Source organism: Nanorana parkeri, unplaced genomic scaffold (assembly GCF_000935625.1).
Source record: "Nanorana parkeri isolate BGI_ZX_2015 unplaced genomic scaffold, ASM93562v1 scaffold369, whole genome shotgun sequence".
NCBI classification, from domain to species: Eukaryota; Metazoa; Chordata; class Amphibia; order Anura; family Dicroglossidae; genus Nanorana; species Nanorana parkeri.
The window spans coordinates 1,086,631-1,103,871 of record NW_017306637.1 but is presented as its reverse complement, the minus strand read 5'-3'; the positions used below and the strand labels follow the sequence as shown (position 1 = coordinate 1,103,871).

The window sequence follows — 17,241 nt, the reverse complement described above, 5'->3', positions numbered from 1 at the left end:
ACACATATATATACATATATATATATATATATATATACACATATATATACATATATATGTACATATATATAAAATACACACACATTTTTTTTTACCACACGTTTTCACTGAGAGAACTGAAAAACGGAGTACTACTGAGACAAAGACCTCTCTGTTGCTGGGACAAGTATTCAAACTCTTGCATTACTATGACAACTGATCCCAATTTAGATTTTTTTTCCAGAACATTTAATTTCCATAAGCAATATCCTCTTCCTAAATTATTAAAATGACAAACTTTTAAAAATGTGACTTCCTTACCAGACATTCAAGCAATCTTGCAGGTCGGGCAATAATCATCAGCAACTTTCTTACAAGTTGGACAATAAATGTGACTTCCTCACTCTCTGAACGATCATAGGCCTGGAGTAGAGAAACAGTTTATGATGAACTATTATTACCGTTTTTGTCATATTTGCAACAAAGCAATGGTAAGGGGCACATCTTCTGAAAACTACTGCAATTTAGCTAAAGTAACAAATATTATATACAAATAAATAAACCCATAAGTAATATTTCAGTGATGGGTAGTTTGCACTGCAATGGCAAGATACCCCCATAATTCCTTGCAATGTGCCCACCTACCTTAGAGTTTTGTATGCATCTGCCCACTTTGGGGTGTTCTTACTCTTCTTGTTGCATTTTCCCTAATATTAAACTAGCAAAAAAGTGTGCCCATTCGTTGAACAGTCCAAATATGGAAATGAGTGTCGCCAAAGAGCATAATGCGCAAAAGGCGGACAGTGGCGTCCTATGGTGTCAGAGGGTGACCAGTGGCGGGGTCCTGCGATATCGAAGGGGGAAAAATGCGGTTGCAGCAATGTCTAGTGGTAAAGTGTGCATGTGCAGTGAAGAGTGTAGGTGCAGGAGCTTTTAGAGGAGAGAAGTGTGGGTGCAGCAGTGTTTAGATGAAAAGTGAGCTGTTGCAGGGGTGTTTAGTGGAGAAGTGTGCAGATGCAGGGGCATTTAGTAGGGAGGTGGTAGAGTAGTAGTAGAGAGGCAGTAGAGAGGCAGTAGAGAGGCAGTGGAGGGGCAATCCATTGATTAATGTAGAAGGGGCTAGCAGAAAGCCAGTAAGTGGGTACAGGGGTTAAAGGCTTGCAGTAAGGGGGTAGTAAAAGGCACAGAAGGGGGTCCTAAAGGGATAATAGGAGCACAGTGTTCCTCTTCTTTCTGGGCTCTGTGCCAGGCTGTATTTTTCCAGGCTTCTTTCCAGGTGGTGTTTCCCTGTCACTGTCCATAATCTGCATATGTCCATGTGCGCCTGTTTTTTTTGTTTTGTTTTTTTTTAAGAGTGTCTTTGGAGCTTTTTCCCTATGCTCAATATCTTCTGCATGTATTTCAGGCTTATCAAACTGCTAGGATCACAGATACTTCTGACGCTACTCTTTTCTCCTAAGCTTTATGGACAGGCACTTCTACCTCAGCTACTCGTGGCTCTTTGCTATGCCTCCCCAGTCCCTCAAATGTACCCGATAGCCAGCTGCTGCTATGTGATCCACCATCCTCTGCTTTCTCCATATACATCTGCACATGCAACAGCAGCTTTGTATTCATTGCCGTCCCAGGCCTATCCATCATCTTCAGTTTGATCCACAATATAAATGGCAACCACAATGGACATTTCTGATTATTAAGTCTGTTGTGCAGTTGCTGTTTTTTGTGGGCTGAGCTTTCTGAATACTGTGCCTACTGTGAATGTACAGGAATGCCACCATTTTGGACAGCGTTAAAGCAGCAGCACTGATGTGTAGTAGACCTTGCAGCACAAATTTGTCTTTGTGGCCATCATTTGTTGAGGATCACTGTGATGTATAGAACTCCAGCCAACTGCTGCCTTGTCTGGGGGTGTGGTGGAAGGAGAAGTATTGGGAGCGTAAAATGTACTGTTGCCAATACGTGGAGCCGATGTGTGACCCAAAGGACGGCTAAAGCCCACCCAAAAAATGTTGGCTTTAGTTTTTAACAATTTTTACATCTAATGCTTCACAACTATTAACTCTATTGCCATTGGGGCGCATGTGCGGGGTCCGCTAAGATGGACGCTTAGCTGGTGAGCTCCACACCACGGCAGCCAACAAATCCCGACCCCGGTTTTCGGCGGTACCCACCACCCTCGCACACGCTGGGCACTGTCTCCCTTCATGACATCTTCGATGGCCGGGGGTAGACCCAAGAAGTCCAAGCAGCAGCCGCGGGATCACCGGCCTGCTGCACGAAATTCCAAGATGGCTGCGGCGCCATCTTCTTCATCCTCACGTCCTCCGCTGACACCTGAAAGAAGCAGTGACCCTGAGGACTCCTCTGACTCCATTCTGGCACGTCATGTGAGTACAGATTCTCCTGGACAAAAATCGCCAGCCTCTACCGCCTCGCTTATCGAGCGCACCATGGAAGAAATGTTATTCTCCCAGTGGGATTTTCCAACTGATTGCCTGCCTCCACGTGGGCCGCAAGGCGGACTTTTTTCAGCGGATATAGCTGACGATCACCCACTGGTCGCCAAACTATCTGACCTCTTGGATAGAGGGCTAGCTCGCAGCTCAAAACAAATTACTGAGGACATTAAAGCCGACATTCAGGAACTGGGCACTTGGATTGACGCCAGTGAACACAAGGTAGATTCCACTGTTGCTCGCGCCAATGAAAATACAACCTGCATTCAAGATATGCAAACCCAACTGGCTGAGGCCCTCTCCAAGATTGATGGCCTTGAAAATAGGTCCAGGAGATATAATTTCCGAATCAGGGGACTGCCGGAATCCATTACTGAACTTGAAACCACTGTCCAATTATTCCGGAAAGATACCCTCACTGGCATTCCTGACCACGATTTCGAATTGGACAAGGTACACAGATCGCTCACTGCGCTTCGCCCTGATGGTCCAGCCCGGGACATGCTTGTCAAACCGCACTATTACCAGGTCCAGGAATTGCTGATGGCTAGTCAGGAATGTTTTTGATTTACAAATTGCATCTCACCCGATACAAATCTTTGCGGACCTTTCCCCTACAACAATTCAGAAAAGAAGAGCATTGAAGCCCCTTCTTCAGGTCCTGTCTAAGCATGCCATCAAGTAAACATGGGCTTTTCCACTACGGGTACACTTCTTTTTCAAGAACAAACCTCATTCCTTCTCTACCTTCTCTGATGGCGAGACTCTGCTCCTACAGCTGGGCCTAATCTCCACGGAAGCCCAAACCTTCGAAAGGAATGCACCAGACGCCACCACACACCGAGAGGTTCCTGCTCTTCCGTTATCTCTGCTCTGGGATCGCCCACGTCGACGTTCCTCAGCTCCTACAGCCCCATCCTAAAGATGGCTTTTCGGAACCGGGTTGCTTGCCATGTCTCAATGGACACCTACTAGTCCCCTCAGCTGATTGAAGTTGTCCTGTGTTTGGACTTATTGTATTAACTCCCCACTTTTTTTTAACTTTTATCCGCGTTCTGCATTGGACTTTTCTAACGTTTTCTGGTAATGCTCTATTATTTAGCAGTTACTGTCCTCCATTCACCTGAGGTCCTCTACTTGATGGGGCTTTTCCCGCTCCAGTGGGCCTGGTTGACTGGACAATCTGGAGATTTTTCAGTTGCGAGTTCCTTATAATTTTTTGAATGAATATCTTTGGGTTTGCGCCACCTGTTATATTTTATATTCATTACTACCGGGGTGGGGTCAGGCTGCCGGTGGTTGTCGTTCGTCCTCACTTGTCTTGATCATCAGGGATTCCCCCTGATCATGCCAAGTGTGCTGCCCTCATTGGGTAAGCTTTCGACTTGTGCCTTGTTAGGTACCTCGGTGCCCTTTCTGTTATCTTTTGTGTTTCGTGTTACACGTAAATGTTGTGTTCTTTTTTTACTCTCTTTTAGTTCTTTTAGATTAATTTATCTCTTTCTTTCTCCGTGGTCGGTGTGAGGCTGGACGCCTGGCTCCTCTGAGACAACTCCCGTTGGTAACCTTCCGGGAACAACGACACATGCCCTTCCCTTGCTTCTGATGGATGGTGAGTACCCCCTTGTGGATGTCCAGCTCTATACACCCACCTAAGCTTAATGTATTCTCTTAATGCTGAACTCCGTATAGCCACTCATAATACCCAAGGCCTTTACTCACCTGTCAAAAGGCATGTAGCTTTTAATCATTAATGCCTACTAAAACCATTCTAACTTGTATTAACAGATATGGTACCATTAGTAAGGTACAGGGGGGGTGGCTCTTAACCATAGGTGTTGGTTAAAATTTGAATACCGGATTTTTTTATATACCGGACTCCTGGGGTGCACAATATGGAAACTGAATCAGTGTGTAAGTTGTGGCGTTTTAGCAACTTCTAGCTCTCTAGAAGTATACTGTAAATCACTTAAAGGAGAACTATGAGGTGAGTGCTTTTCACTCACCTCATAGTTCTAGCCGACCTGTGACTGAGACTGTCACAGGTCGGCTCAGTAGATCGGGAGGTGAGCGAACACATACCGGCCTTCACTCACTTGTCGATCCTGTCACGGCTCTCTGCCATGACAGGGGAGGGGCTGGATTCCCCCCTCCCCGCTCCTTCAGCGCTGACTGGCGGAACGGACGGGGGAGGGTACACCTGGCTCTGCCTCTAGATAGGCAGAGCCAGCTGCCACTCACGCAGCTGGGTGGATCCAGACATAATTGTCGGGATCCGCTTCAGCTGCGGCGTCTCAGTATACCGCAAGCTTAGGCGAGTATACTGAGCTTAGGGTGACGGGAGGACACTAGTTTGTGTCCGCCCGTTACCCTAAGGAGAACTATGGGGAAAAGCCTTAACCCCATAGTTCTCCTTTAACTTTTCCTTAAAATATACCAGTTATTTTAAAGAGCATCTATTCCACCCCCTGCCATTCTCATCATAATCAGTATCACTATAAATCTCAGATGCAAGTGAACTGGCCTTCACACTTCAGTAGCCTACTCACAGGCTAACTGTGTACACGGAGCAAAGCTACTTGGTAGTGAGCAGAAGTTTGGGAAGTAGGGGATGTTACATTAAGAAGTACCCTTCAGTAAACTATTAGTGATAAAGAGTACATGTATTGAGATAAAAGTTTCTAAAGTGCTACCAGTAAGCCCAACAAGCTAGTTCAGCTTCTCTATCTTTCACAGCACTGAAAACGTGGGGCATGCTTGTATGCAAATTTCAAGTTTCATCCTGAACCTCTGTACTGGCTTTTCGCTGTGATTGGTAGCCACAATGCTGCTGTAAGTGGGAAAGAAAAAAGTTCAGCCTTTGATCAAGCACAAGGAGGTGCCAGCTATGGTACACTAGAAGCACATTTGCAGCTTTAATAGGATTACAGTTATGCTTTACCTTTACTGCAGTGGTATAGCGAGGGGGGGCAGGCTACCATGTAGCAGAGAGAGGGCTAGTCCAAAATGCTGCACTGTGTGATGGAGGGGGAGGAGTTAGGAGCTTCTACAGCTAAAGGGATGCCAGGGATGCTGTTTGCTTAACGTATGGAGGGAGGGAGCCTTGAGGCAGAGTAAAAGATTGTCCCTGGTAGAGGCAGTGAACCTGCACATGCTCATGTTCTCCCACAGCTCTTACAGCACATTAAAAGCCACCAGGAACTCAAGTTCAGGTACTGAATTAACTAAATGTATATGTGTGTACAGAACACCTGTCTACTGGGTGATGATGATGAGCAGATGTTCTGCATTTGGTTGGGTGGCATTGATATGAAACATTTTACATGATTTGCGGTGTTCACATCTCTCACTGGAAAAAAGTACAAGAACTTCTCTGTGGCCGATTCTGCACTTCTTGTGCCCATAGACTTCATTGGCAACACTCAACAATGCGTCTTTGCTGCAGTTTTGTGCGTTTTGCACATTTTTAAAGTGTGTATAAAGCGCGTTTGCCCATTTAGATCAGTGTTACACAATCTGCGCACAAAAACATGCAATTTAATGTACTCAAGGACAAGGAGGACATGCTGGGACCTGTAGTTCCCAGGGTGGTATGTGGTGCACAGGGATAATGAGGGCATTTTCAGACTTGTAGTAGAACTACAAGTCCCAGCATGCCCTTATTGTACCTGTACAGCATCTGCATATCACCTAGGGAACTACAAGTCGCAGCATGCCCTCACTGTCCCTGTACACCCCCCACACAGGGAACTACAAGTCCCAGCATGCCCTCATTGTCCCTGTACAACCCTATGGTGGGGATCTTCTGCCTATAATGTAGGGGGGTCTATAGGGGGAGATGGATGGGATTAAGGATGCACCGATACCAGTATTGGTATTGGTGCAGATACTGGGCATTGTCACGAGTTCTTGTGAAAATGCCTTATACTAAAAGGGCGATACCTGACACCCCCACAACTTCCTGACACCCCGCACAGCCTCCTGAGACCCCACATAGCCCTAGTCAGACCCTGCACAGCCTCCTGAGACACTGCACAGCCCTGATGAGCAACAGAGTATGTAGCTTCATATTATTCTGCATTGCTGTATAATGTATTGCTGGGATTTGTAGCCCTCTATAGCAAGTTGCCATTCTCTATTGTTGTATAATGTATTGCTGGGATTTGTAGTCCTCTGTAGCCGGATGCCATTCTCCATTACTGTATAATGTATTGCTGGGATTTTTAGTCCTATAGAGCCGGTTGTCATTCTCTATTGCTGTACAATGCATTGTTGGGTCCCCGGGCGCCCGTAACTCTGGTTTCGCCACTGCTTTACTGTATCTAATATTTTATACTGTATCTAATATTCTATATCTAATATTTGCAATAAAAACTCACATCTTGTAGCATCTTTTCCAGCTTTTCTTGCAACTCCACAAAATATCGGGAAGTAACCAGGGCCCCCTTGGATTTATCAAGGCAGTCTCGAGCCAGCTCAATGATTTGGTGATGAATAAAACCTAATACACCATCAGCCAAAGGTAACGTGCGACTTGGGCAAACATTTGTGATAACATCTTGAAGTCTCTCCTCCATCTGTGCCGTGGCCTACAATAATGTAAACAGAACCCATATTACCAAGCAGAAGGATAAGGAAATGTATAGCTTTCCACATGTTTTTAAAATTTTGTAAATTAAAAAAACTTTCAACACATTGTGTCATTCATTTTCATTGGCACCCCAATACACATAACAAATTACCATGTGTTGAAGTGCATTACATTGGTAAAAATGGTGCAGGTGCTTTTTGAGTGTGTTGTGGTGTGTTGGCAGCCAAGTCAAAGGAATACACTTCCTTAATGTGTTAATGCACAGCACCAGACTGAAGAGGGTGAATGGGGCCTTTAAATCTATACATTATATCAATATATAGAGGGGAATTTATCAAAACTGGGACAAAATTTGGAGCAGTTGCCCAGGCCAACCAATCAGCTTCTCTTTCCGGTTTGTTCAGTTAAGATTTGGAAATGAAAGAGAAGCAGATTGGTTGCTGTGCACAGCTGCTCCAGTTACATAGTTATATAGTATTTGAGGTTGCATAAAGACAACAGACCATCAAGTCCAACCTATTGTGTGTATGTGTATTGTCTTACTGATGTGTGAGTATCTATCTGTCCCTGTATGTTCTCATTCTTAAGGGTATTTGTACCCCTGTATATTATGGTCCCTGAGGAAATCGTCCAATCGCCTCTTGAACGATTCTGCACTCTCAGCCAAAATCACAGCATGTGGCAGAGAGTTCCAGACCCTGACCGATCTGACCGAGAAGAAACCCTGTCACCCCTTGTGCTGAAATTTTTTTCTCCACCAAATTTAGGTGGTGGCCTCTCATCCTTGTCATCGAGTTAATTGTAAAAAGATTTTTGCTAATGTTGCTATCCCCGGTAAACATTTTGTACATGAAAATCATGTCCCCCCTCAATCTCCATACTTCCAATGAGAACATGTTTAAATTTAGTAGCCTGGTCTCATAGCTCAGGTCCTCCATCCCCTTTATGAGTTTGGTTTATTTTGTAAATTAAAAAAACTTTCAACACATTGTGTCATTCATTTTCATTGGCACCCCAATACACATAACAAATTACCATGTGTTGAAGTGCATTACATTGGTAAAAATGGTGCAGGTGCTTTTTGAGTGTGTTGTGGTGTGTTGGCAGCCAAGTCAAAGGAATACACTTCCTTAATGTGTTAATGCACAGCACCAGACTGAAGAGGGTGAATGGGGCCTTTAAATCTATACATTATATCAATATATAGAGGGGAATTTATCAAAACTGGGACAAAATTTGGAGCAGTTGCCCAGGCCAACCAATCAGCTTCTCTTTCCGGTTTGTTCAGTTAAGATTTGGAAATGAAAGAGAAGCAGATTGGTTGCTGTGCACAGCTGCTCCAGTTACATAGTTATATAGTATTTGAGGTTGCATAAAGACAACAGACCATCAAGTCCAACCTATTGTGTGTATGTGTATTGTCTTACTGATGTGTGAGTATCTATCTGTCCCTGTATGTTCTCATTCTTAAGGGTATTTGTACCCCTGTATATTATGGTCCCTGAGGAAATCGTCCAATCGCCTCTTGAACGATTCTGCACTCTCAGCCAAAATCACAGCATGTGGCAGAGAGTTCCAGACCCTGACCGATCTGACCGAGAAGAAACCCTGTCACCCCTTGTGCTGAAATTTTTTTCTCCACCAAATTTAGGTGGTGGCCTCTCATCCTTGTCATCGAGTTAATTGTAAAAAGATTTTTGCTAATGTTGCTATCCCCGGTAAACATTTTGTACATGAAAATCATGTCCCCCCTCAATCTCCATACTTCCAATGAGAACATGTTTAAATTTAGTAGCCTGGTCTCATAGCTCAGGTCCTCCATCCCCTTTATGAGTTTGGTTGCCCTCCTCTGGACTCTTTCCAGTTCAAGTACATCCTTTCTGTTCACTGGTGCCCAAAACTGAACCGCATACTCCAGATGAGGCCGAACCAGTGATCTACTGTATAAAGTGCCACAATTATGGACTTGTCCCAGCAAAACATTCCACTCTTAATACAGGATCCTACTTGATTTGTTGATATTGCGAGCTGTTATTCAGCCTGTGGTCTACAATGACCCCCAAATCTTTTTCCCTTTCGGACTTTCCTAGTGGAGTTCCCATTAGTGTGTAATCCGCTTTCTTATTTTTAACCCCAAAGTGCATTACTTTGCATTTATTGACATTTTGTCTGCTCCAGTTTTGATAAATTCCCCTCATATTTGATGTATGTATTATATAAATATGATATATTTATACTGTGGGTCATGACAATCTACTTGTCAAGATACAAAAATAGTTTTAACCAAAACCATATTTACCCATGCGAAGAAGCACTTCTCATTGGTCAGCTCGGCAGGTGACTGCGCTACCCAATGAGTGCTCACAATTTGTGAGCAAAATTCACATTCCATAGTGCAGGGCTGCACAGGACAGGAGTATGGGGTACGGATAGTACATCCGTACCAGCGATGGGGAAGGACCGCTTACCGAAAGGCAAATATAGCGGGGAGGGGGCCAGATTTGAGCAGGTAACTCTATTTTCCTAAATTACGTGAACTTAGCCTTTAATGCACATTGTGTGTGTTAGTGAGCGCTGCTACCCAGCTACAACAATATGACACAGTGGAATGGGGGCAGCACTCAGCGCACACACACACAATGCCCTACCCAGTGTCATCACAAGGAGGGTGCCGGTTAACGCCAAAATGACTGTCAGTCATTTTGGTGTCACCACCTATGAGATTTGGGCACTCGTTAAGTCCCCTGCAACGGCTAGGTGCCCAGGACTCCTCTCCATCCCTTCAGATTGCATCTGTTGCGATGATATTTCATTACAGTGGGAAGAAGGATTTTTCCAACTCCAGAGCTGCATTCCTGAGCCACCAGGCCAGAGAATCTGGTTTTAGGGGTCAGACGAATTGGTTTATCTAGAGACAAAAGATGTGTCCCATGCCAAGAAAATGTTATGTTGTAGGGGTCTGGTGGGGAACTGAGCAAATGTAACAGCTTCAAAAGGGGTTTCCATTAAGCCCAAAACTCTCATGCAGAAACAGAGTTAAAAGGCTCCTGGACTTTAGAGAATTAATCTGGGATCAGAGTATCAGAAGTTTTTCTTGAGGAAAAAAAATTTCCGCATTACTTTTATGGTCAGAATTTAAGGTGTATGTTCCCTCCATAGGAGGTTGTTTGAAAAGTAGGGGTGTCCCTTCAAGCTGAAGGAGTTGTCTGCAGGTTTGGAGGATTTAGAAGTCAAGGGTTTACTGTTGTACTGGGCTCCTCACTGAGCCTTGGCTTTGGAGTGAGAAGTTTGGGCGAAGGAACTTTTAATGACTTCAGGGGAAGGAGAAGATTTGCAAGGTTGACGCTAAAGGCTTCTTTTGCTGGGGTAAATAAGTACTTTTATCACTAGTAATGTCCTTTATGAAAGTGTACAGCGAAGCACCAAAAAGACATTCCCTATCATGAGACATGCGCAGAAAGCATTTTTTTAATTGCTGTTCCATGGACCAACATTTAAGACAGGGAACTCCCTTATCTGCAAACTAGACTGTCAACACAATAATGAAGGGCCCCAAGAATCCATTCCAAAAATTGTCTGACAGACTGATGTCACAGCTATGGCAGGTTGCGCAGCAAGGCCTGCTGACAAAAAAAAAGTATTTAAAGAGGATTTTCAAAGGTTTATGAGTGGAACATCCTTAAATCGGCATAGTCAGTGATTCGTTAAAGTGAGAAACTCCGGGTACGGCCTCCAAGGCAGTGTCAAGAATTAGCAGATCCAAATAGCTGCATAAAGATCCCCGCTCAGCATGTAAAAGAATACTTCTAGTATAACATTGTGTGCTGCAAAAGATCTTAAATTCTTCTAGTTACAGTATAAATCTTATAGCTAGAGGAACATCCTGTCTCGCATAGTAGAACTAGCTGTGCCCATGGAGGTTTAACAAGCTGGTCCATTTTTGAGCACAGAACACTACTGATTCAGTTCCAAAATTAACAATTTTTAAATAACAGAAGCTTTTGATATTTTTGGCACAGCTCCTAGATTCCCCTGTCACCATTGTCGGCAGGCTTCTCAGAGCTAGCTGGCACTCAGAAGCCAAAGCCAAGACAAAGCGAGTGAGTGTGTACATCAGGGGCGCCCACTATTTTTCGTCTGGAGATCTACTTTTCAAATGACGAGCTCATTGAGATCTACCAACGAAAAAACACCTGCATTCAGGGGCGGGAGGGGGCGTGACGGTGCATTGAAGTCAATGGCACCACAGCCAGGCTCCGCAGGCAGGCCCCTCGCCCACAGTGCGATCGCCTGCATTAGTGCCTGTGTTCCAATCCAGTGCGATCCGCAAAAATGCTGCGAGCACTATTTTTGCAGATCGCACTGGACCGGAATGCAGGCACTTGGTTCCTTCACTTCTTCTCGGATCCCCGCTGGGGAGAGCAGCGGGGATCCAGAGAAGCGGCGGGAGGAAAGGACAGTGCGATCTACGTGTGATCGCTACGCGATCGACTGGTAGATCGCGATCGACCTTGTGGGCACCCCAGGTGTACATTAATGCTTGCATTTCTGTAACCACTGGAAAAGTTTGCACTCCTCTACAGATAAGGGGGTTTTCATTTATTCATGAAACATGGTTCACAATAAAATATTGCAGTAGGTTTAGTTGAGAGGAGTTCATGACTCCACAGAGTGATAAACTCAGACAGACAGAAAGCTTTCATAATTTATAATCTATGAAGCATCTCCTTGTTCAGGTCAGAGTAAAAGCAGCAATATTTAAGTTTAACATCCGGCATTACAAAGCCTGATATAACTCGTCACGTACAGTGTACGTGGCCAGTCATATAGGCACAAAGTGACAGGACGTACACTGTACGTCTCCCGTCACGAAGGGGTTAAGTAAAGGGGTATCTACAGACACAAGATTACAACTGGAATGCATGGCGATCTCACGTCTATAGAGTTCTCAATCTGTCAGTGGGAACATTGATTGACCAATTTAGAAAATCTGCTCCAATCCTGGGTAAGATAAGAAGCATCGTCTGTGCCCAAGAATGATGCTCGCCTTTTCCCTAGCCCTTTCCACACAGCTCAACAGCAACAGTTTCCCAAGACACAAGTAGCCAATTGCTTCTGGCTGAGGGAAGCTGAATGGTGCCTGCCTGTCCAATCGCCCTCTGAAGATTATGACGCACTTAACACCGAATCTAACATTTGTTTTCAGTAGGAGTTAAATTGTCAGATGTATTTTTTAATGAATAACTTTAACAAAGAAAAAAACATTTCGCTGTTTTAAAAGACTCTAAGAGGTACATTAATACATAAACCTGACATACAATTACCTTGGGAAATCTCTCCTTATAAACATGATTCATCATTATGATCTCATTGTCAAAGTTTCCTGATGCTCGCCCAGGGCTGAAAAACATACAATTTCCTTAGTTAATTATCAACATCATTTATATCTATTTGTACCATGTCCTATCCCATACCCTTTGGTTCTATTTCTTTTATAAATAATGTATTATTGGCAAAGTAGCACAACAGCATAAACTCATGAACATATGTCATAACAGAGTGTTTACAGATTGCAGGAAATTATAATCCTAGTATGACCTATAACAGGCATTGTACTACAAACTGTGGCAGGGGAAGTACATATAATATGATGCAAAATGAAAAACATAAAAAAAGAGGAAAAGGTCAGCTGCACAAACACTTTCTGTAGTTAAAAGGATTATTCTGTATGCAACACAACTGTGAAGTAAAGCAGACCTTCACCTTCCCGATTTTAGTGACCACGCTCCCCCCCCCCCCACCTCCTCTCTCACAATCTGACATTTAATTTTTTTATTCTAAATACTTTTTTATTTCAAGACCCCTCACGGCACTTTTGGGATTCTCATCTAGGTGAGAAAGATGTCCTAGTTGCCCCCAGCCTCCTGGGATACTGACGTTATGAATTCCAGGAGGCCTTGGGTACTCTACAGCGCACTGCTGCATCTCATCAGGAGGCCAGCTATCTCTCCCTGGTTCTTGCAGCGGGCCCCTTGATGACATGATGTGGCACAAGTATGGCATCAAGTAGCCCCTGTAGACAGCAGGACCCCTAGTGATGTAAGTGAAAAAGATGGTGGCACGGGACCCGGAGTGTGTTGATGGATTGCAGCAAGTGAATGCTGGATTCGTAGAATGTGTGATGTATTTTGAGGTTAACCCAGCAAACAAGGTAGGAGGGGAATAAAAAATGAAAAAAATGAAGTTCTTCTTTAGGATGTCTACCTTTTTATTGTATAAACTAGCCAGTAAATTAAAGCGGTAGTAAAGTGAAAAAAAACCCAAAACAAAAACCAAAGAGCTTCTAGCCATAATATATGCTGTTTATACTAACACAAGCACACTATGGCAGACTTGTCTGCCAAACTGATCCCCTCCAGTGCAGCGATCCTTCCTCCCCAGTGCTTCCATCTTCGGCTCTGTTCTCTTCTGGGTATGAGGTCTTTGGCTTCTTGATGGGCTGGCATGATGTAACTCTCAAGTATGCACACCTGAGTCACTTCATCTCTGCATGCTGGGTCTCTGCGCTGAGCTGCGCATGTTTTGCTCAGTGTACAGAAATTTAAAGAAATGACAACTGTTAACCCTCATTCACACACAACGCATATATACGAGCATATGTGCGCGTATATACGAGCGTATGTGCGTGCACTATTTGCATTCCCAGAATGCATAATTCCTAATAGAAATTTTAATGAACTGTACGCGCGTATGTACACGTAAACATGCACATGCGTGTAAAATACGCATAAATACCTTATAAAGAAGCTTTTATGGCAAAAGAGACATTGTTTCTTCTGCCATAAAAAGCCTGCCAATCAGCATTAAAAAAACAAAACAAAAAACACTTTACTTCCACTTTAACTAGTGGATTTTATCTTCATAAAAAGGTGTACACTAGCAAGAAATTTAACTAATGGATTTTTATCTTTATAGCGTTATATATTTACTACAAAACTGCACTAGTGCCATTTTCCTTTTACTCTGTTATTATTTTGTTATACTACTCTCACCTGAGGCTCCGCGAACGAGGCCGCATACATTGTGGGCGCCTTCCCTCTTCGTCGGTAACACTCTCCGTGCTGCGAAAGTGCTTGGAAAGGAAGTGCAGCTCATCGGCAGTGGGCTGGTAGGGTAGTTGATGCAGCCTCTCTTGAGAAGAGGAGGAAGACTGTAGAGAGAGATATATTAATGCACACAATGTGTTGTTCCCCACTTGGGACATCTGGGATGCAAAAATCATAAAAGAGCCTGTTCATACTTAAGCTGGCCATACATGGATCTATTTTTTTCATTCAGCCCACGGGCTGAACAATAAAATAGACAAGGTTCCTCCATCAACACTAACAGTGTGTCAATGGAGGAATCCTGCTGTTTACATTGGATTCTGACAGGCTGCCGGCTCTGATCGATCAAAGATTTTTCGACCGGCTCTTTCAAATCAGCTGATCGAGGGATGCCAATCGAAAAGATGCCGACAGCAGGTTCTTCAAAAACCAGCCGAAATTCGAACAGTGTATGGGCACCTTTATAAGGGAGTCAATAAAATATATATAAATGCATATATAAATTTACTCACAAACTTTTCAATAAAAAAAAAAACTTTGGAGGCAAACCACACACACGTGAGAGGCTATTCGTGTGGGGATTTAACCCGTGTCCACTGGTGGAAGACAATTAAATAATAACATGTTTGGATTTCCTTGACATCTTTTTCACATAGTGGTGTATGGTTTGTAATGGAAGGATTGTGGACACTGAAGTGTATATGTCACTTGTTTGGACACGGATTGTTTGATTATATAAATTGTATGAATATTTTGGCGGTTTGTTGTCACAATTGTAATTTGTTTGACTTTATTGGATTGCTGGATTACATTTTGTTAGAAGTGTGACATTTGTTATTTTTCTATTGTTTAGAAGGGATATTTTGATTCATGTATAGTATTGCAGCTAGTCACATATTGGTGTGGGATTCTTTATTTAGCTACTTTATGCTTGTTTTAATGTATGTTCATTTACATTGTACAACTTAAAAAAATAAATTGCTGCCTACATTTTTAAATGTTTTATACTTGCTTTAAAATACTACCTTGCCTCCCTCTTATGTGTTGCTAAGATAGAAGCTGTGCAAAGTTATGTTTACTCTAATTAACCCTGTCTGTAATGTGCTGGCAGATTGAATTATCAGTTGTAAACTACATCACAACATGTAACCGGGCACCATGGAGCTGCAGGCAATCGGAAAGATCTGATACAGTGACAATGTCAGAAGACTGGCTGTCTGGAACATTAGGGCCAATTTGCTTTAAAAAAGCACAACTATTATGCTATTTGCTACAGGAAACACAACTAAAAGCCGTCACTAACGTAACCTCTTTATGGAAAGTTCAAATTACCTAGAAGGTTCCATTACAGGCTAAAGCTGACAGAGCTAAAATAACTTCCATGGGTTACTGCACATAAATGTAGGCTTTTATGTGCAGTAACCCATGGAAACCATATTTATCTTTCTATAGTAAACAAAAGCTTTATTAGTGGTTCTGGATTACTGAACTTGGCATGGTCACTGTACTTTGCACCACAAACCATTAAGAGCTCCAAACCAGCTAACAAAAGTGTGCAACCATTACAACCAGCACAAATTCAAGTTATTGACTATTCCACAGATGACCAAAAAAACTGAAATTAACCTGATGCCTCTACGACCAAGTTATACACAACTAGTCCCGAGATAACTATAATCATAAAAACCCATTTATCCCAGTTTCACCTCCCCCTTGCTCCTAAAGCACAGACGGGCCACCCGTTTAATGTAGTCTTCCCCGTCATAAGTCCTAGTTTGATTCAACTGTTCCTCCCTCTGCCCTGATTGCTGTTGTTACTGACACTATTGCTGCTCATTTATTCTCAGTACACATTATGTGAGGGGAGCTGGCCCGGGGTTAGAGAAGGCTGGTACGATGGTGGTTCCACCAGGTTCTGGCAGAAAGCAGACAGAAAGCTGCAGCCCAGCAGGAGGAAGGCTTTGGCTAGGCGGTTAAGAACCACTGCTTTAAAGGTTGCACTGCAAGCAGCACCCAAGCTGCTAGTGGAATGAGATCTAGAGGGACCCATTACAGCTAGACTGCTTTCCTTGTGTCTGGGATCTCACATGTTGTGGCATGGTATAAGGTTAAACCTTGGGTACTCAGGAACAGGCTGCTGAAAGCAGGAGAAGTTCAGGCAGCCATTAGTGACCAGGTCACTATGGAAGGAGACCAACTGAGGAAGATCCCGATATTACTTGCAACTAGGGGCAATATCAGTAAAAGTGACTACACACTAAATTGGTGGGAAAAAAAGAGCACTGTGGGTCTGCCCAAAACTCCGCCTTAACCAAGGGCTTCAAAGTTAACCCTTTGCACATAAAAGCCATAATAAAAGGTGCCCAACGGTCCTTATAGTTAGGTCATCCCGAGGCTCAGCCCACATGAACTACTCACATAGTGTGTTGTTAGAGGCTATGTCATGCATTTGGACCTAGAAAGCTCTCATTGGCTAGACAACACAGCACACTCAAGACTGGAAAGTAGGGATGCACCGAAATTTCGTTGAAAATGGTACTTTGGCCAAAATGCAGTGCATCCCTAACTTCTCTCCTCCCCACTGGGCGCCGGTCTGTGTCTCCTCCAATGCCCGCTGCTCTTCCCTGCCTGTGTTGGCAGAGGCAGCGGGGATTTGTGGGGACAGAGATGGGCATCCAAGAATCAGAAGAAAAGCTTTTAGGGGAGCGAGCGGGGAGGAGAGAGCTCATAATGCCAAGCATTGCCGGGAGGAGTCAGCTGTCACAGGAAGCCGAGCTCTCCTCTCACACTGCCCCGTGGGTCAAGTCAGGATGCTGAGCGGTGCGGGAGGAGAGAGCTGTCAGCGTGGTCACAGAAGGCTGAGCTCTCCTCCGGAACCACCCCGCTCTGCCTCCTGTGACAGCCAGTCAGGGTGAAAAGCTGGTTACAAACACTTGGAGATCAGCTGAGGACTGAGGACATAGTATGCTTACTGTACCACCAATTGTGAATGAACAGGAAGTGCTCTGCATCACCTGTTCATTCAGTCCTCAATCTCTTTTTCTAGTTTAAAAAAGGGAAATATCAGGGGTCTTGGACCCCTGATATTTCATCGAAGCCCCCAATATTA

General features: G+C 43.8%; 1 protein-coding gene across 1 annotated transcript in view; it reads right to left on the bottom strand.

The window, feature by feature from the left end:
- Positions 1 to 17,241, bottom strand: part of MAST3 (microtubule associated serine/threonine kinase 3) — a 114,788-nt gene that overhangs the window by 60,245 nt on the left and 37,302 nt on the right. The window contains exons 6-9 of the mRNA XM_018558944.1: positions 14,079 to 14,236; positions 12,351 to 12,426; positions 6,815 to 7,024; positions 301 to 402 (exon numbers count right to left, since the gene is read on the bottom strand). Of these exons, the coding sequence (XP_018414446.1) occupies positions 301 to 402; positions 6,815 to 7,024; positions 12,351 to 12,426; positions 14,079 to 14,236 (546 nt within the window). The remainder of the gene's footprint in view (positions 1 to 300; positions 403 to 6,814; positions 7,025 to 12,350; positions 12,427 to 14,078; positions 14,237 to 17,241) is intronic.